The 10,482-nt window shown below is 43.5% G+C and overlaps 1 protein-coding gene across 3 annotated transcripts in view; it reads right to left on the bottom strand.

Annotated features, from left to right (window-relative positions):
* CALD1 (caldesmon 1) overlaps window positions 1-10,482 on the bottom strand; it is a 116,265-nt gene that overhangs the window by 65,756 nt on the left and 40,027 nt on the right. For 2 of the 3 annotated variants that reach the window (XM_007466572.1, XM_007466574.1), the window contains exon 1: window positions 4,057-4,318. The exons of the other annotated variant lie outside the window; for it this stretch is intronic. In XM_007466572.1, coding sequence (XP_007466634.1) covers window positions 4,057-4,109 — 53 coding nt within the window. In that variant the 5' untranslated portion in view covers window positions 4,110-4,318. Of the gene's footprint in view, window positions 1-4,056; window positions 4,319-10,482 lie in introns of those variants that run through there. 3 annotated transcript variants of the gene reach the window in all.

Below are 10,482 nucleotides of genomic sequence, written 5' to 3'. Positions count from 1 at the left end.
GGGAAAGAGGAGTGAGCAATGCAAATTGCCTCAACCAGGAAGGAAAGACAGGCCTGTGGCCACCAGGCTGAGCTCAGCCCATGTGCTTGTGGCCAGGTGGCCGGTAAGACACATGCAAAAAAGTCGAGACCAACTCCATAAAGATTTGGTGTAGTCACCACTGCAGGAGAGATTAGCAATATCATTTATAGAGTGCCCCATACGTGCAAAGTACAATTGCCTGTTTTTCTGCCATTCTTTCTTATTTTTTTATCCATTAACAGCAAGTAGTAATTTCACCCTTAACCAGGTAAGCGGTCCAGTAAAGTCAATCATTTAAAGCCAATCTTTGAACCCAAAAGTGAGCAAAAAAATGGCCAGTTTCGTGTACAAACCAACAGTCACAAAAGGTACATGCGCTTTACTTTGTAATAGAGAAGGCACCTCAGTGCTTCGCTGCCCAGACCGTAGACTTTTTCCTTGAACACAATTCTAACAAATGGGGCTTCCTGATAGCCTTGGCTACATCCAAACAGAGTGGAACCGCTAGAGTTGGATGCATTAAGAGTAATTAGGAGAGAGAAAATAAATAAAAAGATAGAGGACAGCACACAATAATTGGACAATTTCTGGATGAGTTGTATCCACTGAGATACCACAGTTTCACAGCATGATTTAAAAAACTATATTCATAGTGACAATTCTCAGCAATGGGGAAGTGTTTCAAATGTATTGTAACATCTATTTTAAAGAAGGGAAAGACATAGTTTTCATTACGATTTTTTTTTTTTTTAATTTAGCATGCTGGAAAATTGTAATGCTACATTCCCCAATAAGATTGAATAAACCAGGTATTTATTCCTAAACTTTTTACAAATCTGAACATTTTTACGTGCACGTCTTCTGTATCTTATACAGTTATGCCAATTATTGATTTCCCTGACATGTTAGTTTCTTCAGAAAACAGTGGGATGAACTAAATAATTTCCTATGTTTCTTTGATTCCATGGTTTAAAAACTTATATACCCTTCCACATTTGTTACAAAATGTGACAAAAGCATGGCTGTTTATAAGAAACCCAAAATCTTGACTCAAGAAGACTTCACAGGGCTTTGGGAAAATGAGAAAGTAAGTGGTGAAAATATTAGACTGCAAGTGACAGAATCTCTCAGTAATCTTACCAGGAACAAATTAAACAGCACCTTGAAATCTAAAGAACTGAACAGCCAATCACAATTGCTCCTGAAAATAACATGGCTCTGGATAGGTCTTGGCACTCAGGAATCTTAAGGCACCTCATAAAAGAAACACTGCCAATCTCGCTCTGTAGGTGATGAAACTGAGATAAATTATCTGATGCAAATGCAAAGGAATTTAGAACTCATTTTGTTGGCCATCTGTTTTGGCATTTAACCTAAACCTTCTTCCAGAGCAGAAGGCACAGAAGCTTTGTGTGTTCCGATGACTCCAGTGACTCCAATGACTCCAATGACTCCAATGAAAAAGTTCTGATGACTCTAATGAAAAGTGTGAACTTAGATGAACTGAGTTTGGTTTATCCAGTAATGGGAAAAGCTAAAGAATATTCTTTTGAGCATCGGCACTGTGCTGGAAGCTGAAGGTTCAAAGTTTCAAAATAGTCCCTGCCCTCAAGTGGATTACCATATATTGCGTTGGCATTCTGCTAGCCACTTTTGCTCACTTTTGGGTCCAGAGATTGGCTTTAAATGATTGACTTTACTGGACCTCTTATCTGGTTAAGGGTGAAATTACTACCTGCTGTTAATGGATAAAAAATAAGAAAGAAGGGAAGGGAGGGAAGGGAAGGGAAGGGAAGGGAAGGGAAGGGAAGGAACAGGCATGCTCACCACTAACTTTAGTTCAAGGTTAATAATAGAAGGGTGCACAAAGGATATGGAGAGAAAAGAAGAGCTGAGGAAGCCTTGCGGAGAAAGGTAGTATTTGATTTGGGCCTTGAAGGACAGGAAGGAAGTCAGGAACAAATGAGATAGAGCCCCTCATTCCTACTCTACTCCCCAGTCACCCTCCATTGCTTACCCCCCCACACCACTCCCCATCTCTTCCCTACCCCACCTTACCCTACCCACTCCACCAAAACTTCCTTGGAATCCTAGGTCTCCATGGAACACTTCAGAAACCCCCATCTTTTTTAATGTCTCCATTTCAGAGGGGAAACTGAGGCACATAGAGTGTTCTCCACGTAGGAAATAGAGTGCTCCAAGGAATGGAGGTGGCTTGTACATGATGAGTTTGGGGACCAGTGAGTGATCTGATTTGGCCGGAGCAGGGGGAGGTCAGAATGGGAAGGGATATTAAAGGCAGACTGTGGAGAACTTTGAGTGCCACGTTGAGGAGAGTGGGGTCTATCTTCAAAGGTGGGGGTGGGAGGACGGGAGGGGACAGGATCAGAAAGGGGACAGAGACTGAAGCCGGGACCAGATAGGAGGCAACTGTAATTGTCCGGGTGGTGGGCGATAACTGCTGAAATTCAGGAAATGAGAGAGTGATTAGAGAAGAGTGAGAGAGACATGGAGAAAGTAAACTGATAGAACTGTGGGCATGATGGAGCGGGAAGAAACTCAGAACCAGGAATTCACACACACACACACACACACACACACACACACACACACCAGACTGGGCTCTTTGCCCTGCATTCCAGGCTCTGTTGTTGACCAGCTGTGAACACTGGGCAAGCCCTTCACCCCATGTGCCTCAGTTTCCTTATCTGAAATGGTGGCATTAAATAAGATTGGGGTTTCTGAAGTTCCATGGAGACCTAGGATTCCAAGGAAGTTTTGGCGGAGTGGGTAGGGTGGGGTGGGGTAGAGAGGTATGGGGAGTGGGGTGGGTGTGAGCAATGGGGGGGGTGACTGAGGACTGCAGCAGGGATGAGAAGCTCTAGATCCAAAACCACCTATTTAATCAGAACATCTCCTTTATGTAACAGGATCCCTTGTAACAGTAAATTTGCTAAAAAAAACAAAGGCCCCCAACCAGTCTGATAACCACAGGAACATACAGATAACCTCTAACACCCCTTTGTGCTCTCACACTTGAGTGATCACACTTAGAGAAACTGGTTATCCAAGAGATCTGCTAATATAGTGGATGTGGGTCTCATTTTTAGGACCCCATTGAGTTCCTGTTTATTTGATGAGCTGTTGCACAAATGCTGGAATAAATGGAACAACAACTGTCATGCTGAACTGATGCCAAAACTCTCAAAAATGGGACAGATTTACTGAAAGGCCATCTGGTGTTCTTACTCTTGTGCCTTACCTTTTCCCAAGACCCAGTGAGTTTTCCAAACCTCATAAATGTCAGCGTGAAAACGGCCCTTGCCTGCAAGTACAAAGACACTGGCTTCCCTGCTACTGACTGTTGTCCGGCTTTGGGTTAAGTTGAGTTGCCCCTCTGGGTTCCGTTTCCCTGTCTATAGAAGAAGAGCATTGCAGCAAACAGCCCTAGGGGCCCCTCTAGTTTGAACATTCCAAGATTCCAGGATCCTAAACTTTGGAGCCTGTTATCTGAACAATTGTCTGATCAATAGCACGTGCTCTGGGTCTTGTTCTGTCACAGTCAGATGGTCAGTGTATTAAGGGCTTTGGGCTGTTGACTCTTAAGGATTGGGCAATGTGTGCTTTAGCCAAAGTCTCTGAGCCCTGCAGATGGATCACTCCGAGCAGAGGGCTCAGGTCTAAATTAACAGCAGATCTTTAGAAACACGATGCTTTGTGGATCGGTATGTGGAATAAGAAAACCCGTGCCTTTGGTATAAACACCCCCAAATGGTCTACGAACCACCAAAAAAAAAAAAAAAAAAAAAGTAACAGAGGAAAACCAATCAGAACCACCACCAAGTTGAGACCAAAAAGTTTCATACAGGTCTGATATTTACACACTCACTGCCTTCCTTTGCCTCCTGATTTCTCCTCTCGCCTCCCACTCCCACAACTAAAAAAAACAAAAAATATTTTATTATTTTTTTACAACGATTCCTTTATGCGAAAGAAGAAGAGAAGAAAAACTGAAGAGGTGAAGCGAGCACTCACTGGGAGAGCACGGCCAGGCTGCGTCTTCCCTGCGATCCGGATCCCCCGAGCATGTCTGCAGCTGGAAAAGGGCTGCGGGGCGCAGAGGTGCTGAGACCCTCTGAGCGGTCAGGGCGTGGACCGGGCCCGCGGAGGTGCCATGTTATCTGTGGCTGAAATGTAGTGTGCAGGATGCTCCCGGGCTCTCCCTTTGTGTTAACACTTTGGTCTGTCCCTGTGACGAAAGTCTGGGCTTGTCCTTTGCCAAATTTACTCCTCCCCACCCTTTCCCTTCGCACAGGATCATCAGAGAGCTGATTGTTATTTTTTACTGTAATCTCTCTAATAGAGGCCCATCATGTTTAGATTTAGATTGTAAACGGCCCAGATTGCTTTGTGATTTCCAGAATGCTATTACTGGGCGGTAGGGGCCAGGATCCCCAGTAGCTTTCATGATGAAGACTTTATATGATCAATTACAAATAATTCTTCCAAGGCAGAGAACTAGTTAAAGGAAAAGACACTGATCCACGTGCTCAGCCTTTTGGAAAATAGTCGACCATGGTATCACTTGCATGCACAATCCAATTCTGAAGAGATCAACGGAAATCAGCCCACCAAAAAGTTCATCCGGGTGCAATTCTCAGGCCCTCGTTCTGAGCTCTGTTCTCAATTAGCATTGGTGTCAGTGGCTTCCAAAGCAAACAGTTCCCACTGAGAAATCAAATCTGGGAAATTCCTATTATCCCTTTTATTCAGGGGAAGATGCATGATATAAAAATGCATACAAAGGCAAAGGGAAGAGAGCCAGAGGATCAGTGATATGCTGTGTTATACAGGGTGTTTGGTGAAATAAGGGCAACAGCTTGACGAAGGGACATGTTGCAACAGTGGGCCCGGTCTGCCCCCGTGGCACTCTGGCGTGGTGATCACATCCGCCAGAGGATCAGTGATATGCTGTGTTATACAGGGTGTTTGGTGAAATGAGGGCAACAGCTTGACAAAGGGACATGTTGCAACAGTGGGCCCGGTCTGCCCCCGTGGCACTCTGGTGTGGTGATCTCATCTGCCAGGCCAGGCAAGGGAGCCTGGTCAGCAATAGCTTGGAAAGCAACCAGATTCCAACCCCTGTGGAGGGGGTGCTGTTGATTCTATCTGGAGATGACACTCTATCTAAGCTTGAGTTATGAATATGCTTCTTCATAGCTAACAAGCAATGAACAGATTGCTGCTGGGGCACCAAGACACTTATGGGACTGGCTTTCTGTTAAATAAATAGAACAACCCAGATCTCCACAATGTAGGGTTAAGATGATTCTTTTGGTAAATAGCAGGAGAAACAATCAACTTTACACATTGATTCACATCCTTCATACGATGAAAAACATCTTTGAGATCTATGGCTTCATATCACAAACATGGACACAGAGGCACAGAGCACTTCAAAAGTTCACCCAAAGTCATGGAGAGGAACCAACGCAAGTATTCCTGTGCTCAACTTAAAGAAGTTTAATTTAGTTAGATTAAATCCTCTCTTCACTTTAACTAACTAGAAAATTTTGGTTGTTTTATTGCTTAAGTACTATGCTGTCCTCAAAGTCATAGTTTATAGAGTAATACAGTTTAATGAACTTCAAAATTAATTATCTCTATATATCATGATGAATGTACACCTTTAAATATCCCTTTGTTTATATATGTTATCACTCAACATATATTGACTATTTAAAGTGCATGAGACACTCACTGAGATCACACAAGAGGCTTTAATGAAATACTCACTGACTAGACTTGAGTTTATTGCTCCAAAGCTGTGATAGATACATGTATTGAGGCATTTTGCTATTCCTCTTTCTACCACATTCTTCCCATTTAATGTTTTTCCTTTTAAAATATTCAGTGATTTGCTGTGGCAAGCAGAATAACATTCCTCCCGAAGACATCCATGTCCTAATGCCCAGAACTTGTGAATATGTTAGTTTACATGGCAAAAGGGATTTTCCAGATGTGATTAAGTTAAAGGCAATGAGGTGGAGAGATTATCCTGGATTATCCAGATGTGCTCAGTCTTAGTCACACTGGTGTTTTAAGTGAGATAAACCTCTCCCGCTGAGGTCAGAGGGGGATATGGGTACAGAATAATGGCCAGAGAGATGACCTTGCTGGTGCTGAAGATAGAGGAATGGGGTCCAGGAATGTGGCAGCTTCTAGAAACTGGAAAGGCAAGGAAATAGATTCTCCCATAGAGCCTCCAGAAAGCAATGCAGCCCTGTCTATATCTTGATTTTAGCCTAGAGAGACCTGTGTTGGACTTCGAACCTCTAGAAAAATAGGTTTGTGCTGTTTTAAGCCACCAAGTTTGTGGTTATTCATTACAGCAGTGATAGAAAACTAATACATTTGCTTATGGGACTCAACTGACCTCGGGAATACGTTTCGCCTCCTGATTTCCCCCATTTCCCACCCCCACTCCAATTCTGAGGTGGCAAGTATAGTTCTGGCATATTTGGAATAAGTTCATAAAATGGAGTAGCCTGGAAAAACTTCAGTGGTTCTTCCAGGCCAGCCCAGACTCTCTCTCTCTCTTTCTCAACACACACACACACACACACACACACACACACACACACGCACACGCACGCACACAGGAGAGCAAGAATTTAGTAATCTTCCACTAATATGCTGACATTCATGCACTGAAAGTATGCGAATGGCCAGCTGTATAAAAGATATCCAGCAAGTTATTTTCCTAGTTGTAAAGAGAGAAAGAGGGGAAATCATGCACACTTGTAGTTGGCCCCTTGTTATTAATGTAACGTGTTTGGGAATTAGCTGTCTGTCTTCAGTTTGTAAAACTAATGGATGTCATAACTCCTGCTGGGCACTGACATGACAATAGTGAAGAGAGGAGTGAGTTTTGGGCCTGGGTCAGACACCAGTAGGGAACAGGGAGAGCACAAAGGACAATAAGAAGGAGATTGCATGCATTTGGAGATGTGAATCATGAGATGAGAGCAGGGCTGGAGTAGGCAAATGCTCCCAGGTAGCCTTCTATGGTCCAGCTTCCTGGGGCTGGAGAGGCAAGGTGAGAGGAATTAGGAAGAACATACCAGGAGGTAATTTGTGAACAGTGTCTGTTTCTGCAGAGACCAGCAGGCACATGTGCCTTCACTGTGTAGCACAGACACGGGTACTCAGAGTCCAGCTTCCAGAACTGGTGTCTCTGAGAACTGAAGAAGTGATCATTCATTGGCACCATGAACAACAGGGCCAGCAAGATAGTAGGTGTCATACATATGACATTTCCAGCCTCTTTTACTAGGGGAAACGGAAGTCTGGGCCACTCTCAAATTACTGATAGCACCCTTCATTTCTAGATACTTTGCTTAATTTTTCATCAGAGAGATTCTGGGCTGGGAAGGTTTGAAGGAGGTCAGTGCTATAGAATGAAATAGCTCCCACCACAGGGTGGTCTTTTATTAATAAAATATGATTAAAAAATAACTTTACTTCATGATCTCTTCCAGACTTTATGGTCTGCAATGGTTGTTTAAGAATAGCTTTTACCTTGGAGCAATTCCCTAGGGAAAAGAGAGGTATGTGGGAAGTGCCCCTTGTACTGCCTTAATGCACTTAAGACACACACACACAGAGCCACTCACCTCCTACAGAAACACAACATAAAGTCAAAGGAAATCTATTCACATGAGAGGCAACCGTTCAAGTCATTTAAAGGGGATGTTTAAAACATCTTGAAGGAATTTTTTCTTACAAAGAAATTCATAGACTCTACACATTGAGAATGAAGCAAAAGATCTTGCCTAGACAACGGCTCACCAAGGGGTGGACAGGAACGGAAGTGAAGGGGTTAACTACATATTTGTAGGCTGAACCTCTTTCTTCCTTTCCCTTGGTGACTTAGAGTCTTTCCTCCACACCTGAGGGCATCACCCTCCTCCTCACTCCCCACCCCCAAAAGCACTGAACATGTTCACTTAAACTATATTGCTTTGTATTTTCCTGTGATACTGCTTTTTAACGGATCTTCCTAAGAAATCTTCTCATGAAATAGTTCTCCCTTTTTCCATCTCCTTCTGCAGAAATTACAGACTCCTCTTCTTTCTTTCCTCTGCTTTCTACCATCCAATAAAGTCTTTTCCTCACCTCTCCTTCCCTATGGTGTCTTTGATAAAGTCTTTGTAGTTTCCACTGTGGAATGTGTGATGGGCTGGGTGGAGGAGGGGGTGGAGAGATGTATGTACTGTTATAGAAAGTCATCGTTTGTCATGAGAATCTGTATGGCCTTTGCTGACACAATTCTCTGAACTATTCTCTGGTCTGACTCCAGGCCTGTAACACATCTTGAGTTGCTATACTCTCTTGTCTGCCTTACAATGTTAGCCATATAGTTTCTGTCCCAACATCTTCCCCCTACTTAACACTATTTGAATATTTACTACAAGCAATTCATGGAGTTAAGTGCCGTGGAGGGCTCCAGAGATAAGAAGGGCAGTCCCAAAGGGAGATAAGATATGCATACAAAAATATTAATGCAAGATGGGGAGTGAGGAGTATTCTGAAAGCAGCGGAGCTGAAGCACTATACTTCTAAGGTGACATCCTACGATCAAGGTCCCAGTGTTAATCACTCTTATGCTCAATTTATCTGTGATTGAACTAGACTTCCTGTGGCTGAAATAGAAATCCACTTATCTCTGTTAGGGCCACAGGTATTAAGTCATCCTTCAGTCTGGTCTTTTCTAGGCTAAACGCCAATGCCTATTTTCCATCCTCTTAATATCAGCTTGAAATATAACAACTCTTCAAACGGGAAACCAAAATTGGACATAATAAAGGCTTGACCAAGGCTGAATGTGGCTGGCTGAAGTCCCAGAGCTGCCTGCCACGTTCCTGTTAACACATCCTAACATTGTTTTCACGTTGATAATAGCATCTCTTATAGAGTTCATTCATTAATTTTTGTGCTAAATCCAGGGTGGTTTTTTTTCCTTCTCCAGATTTGTTGCTTAGTCAGTCTATCTCCAACATTTATCTGTTAAGCTATTTTTGTTGTTATTAATTACCCTTAATATAAAGAACTTCATACTCTTTCCAGAGGCTCATTTTTCAACTCTTCCAGGTTACTCCCTGTAGTATTTTTGTTGCCCTCCTGCTTAAAACACAAAATCTGATTTCATGAAAGGAGAAAAAGATCTTTCAGAAAGCATATACCTGCATTTCAATACCTGGGAATTCTAGTGATCTATTTGAGGCAACATAGAGTTCAAGGTCCTCGACTGCACTCAGAGCGTATTTATATATTTCTATCTCCCATTACTAGGCTGTGAGCTCCTTGAGGAGGGGGACTATGTCTTACCCATTTTTGTGCTCCTCCCCTCAGCCCAGTTAGCACAATGTCTGGCAGAGATCAGCCCTTCTGTAATATGTGCTGCATAAGTGAATTAGGGCACCTGGCTTCATAAAGAGCAAATAATGGCCTTGACCAAGTTAATTTGTTTTTTCTGTCGTTGAGTTGAAATAGGAGGATAATTGTTTGGTGGCCCGGCCTCAAGTTCAGTTGTGCCTACCACTGGAATTGAGATGCATCTGGGCTTGTGTGACGACGGTGTGGTGAGGGAGGCCTAGGGAGCCGATTTGCATGGGGGTTTGGAGAGTTGTCTGCTATTCCATGCCTTGGAACTGGTCCCTGAGCGGAGACCCATTGCCATATGTCTGTGCCCTGAGGACAGGGGTGGGCTGCAGAGAAGCGGAAGCTGCCTTCCGCAAGGTGTTTGCTGAGTCTAGGCCAAGCTTTGGTGGCCAGGAGACAAAGAGGAGCAGAGGAAAGTGTCCCCCTTACAACCTCTACACGAGCACAGCATGGTTTTGGAATTCTGGAAGAGTGAAGCAAACGCAGGGCTTCACTCTTGAAAGTGTATCAAGGGCACGAGACAGCATCTTTGACATGGAAGCCCAGGGTCTCAAGTGAACCCCAGGGCAGTGGGAGAGAGGGGTGAGGGCTTCACTGGGGCAGGGGGCCAGCAGCAAGGAGTCATGGGAGGTTGCACATGGTGGGTGAATGCACCATTCATGAGGTTTTATAAGACAGACTTCCAGAAACAGAAGGACTTTAAAAAAAAAAAAATGATGGTGGGGTGGTAGTCTTGCATCAGCAGAGATCATTAAGAATTATATTACTAGTAAAGTGATTCTGTTGACATCCACAGGCAGATTCTGATTGAGGATATATGGGTGATAGTTATAAGGTTTCTGTAATTTTAAAAATTACATCTTATTCTAAAATCTTTTAGACAGACTAAAAGGAGTAAGAAACTATAATGAAGATCTGTGTGCTCACCATTCAGCTTAAGAATGAAAATTTGCAAAGTAGGGCTTCCCTGGTGGCGCAGTGGTTGAGAGTCCGCCTGCCGACGCAGGCGACACGGGT

This window comes from Lipotes vexillifer, unplaced genomic scaffold (genome assembly GCF_000442215.2).
Source record: "Lipotes vexillifer unplaced genomic scaffold, Lipotes_vexillifer_v1.1 scaffold71, whole genome shotgun sequence".
Classification (NCBI taxonomy): domain Eukaryota; kingdom Metazoa; phylum Chordata; class Mammalia; order Artiodactyla; family Lipotidae; genus Lipotes; species Lipotes vexillifer.
This window is presented reverse-complemented; position numbering and strand designations above follow the sequence as displayed.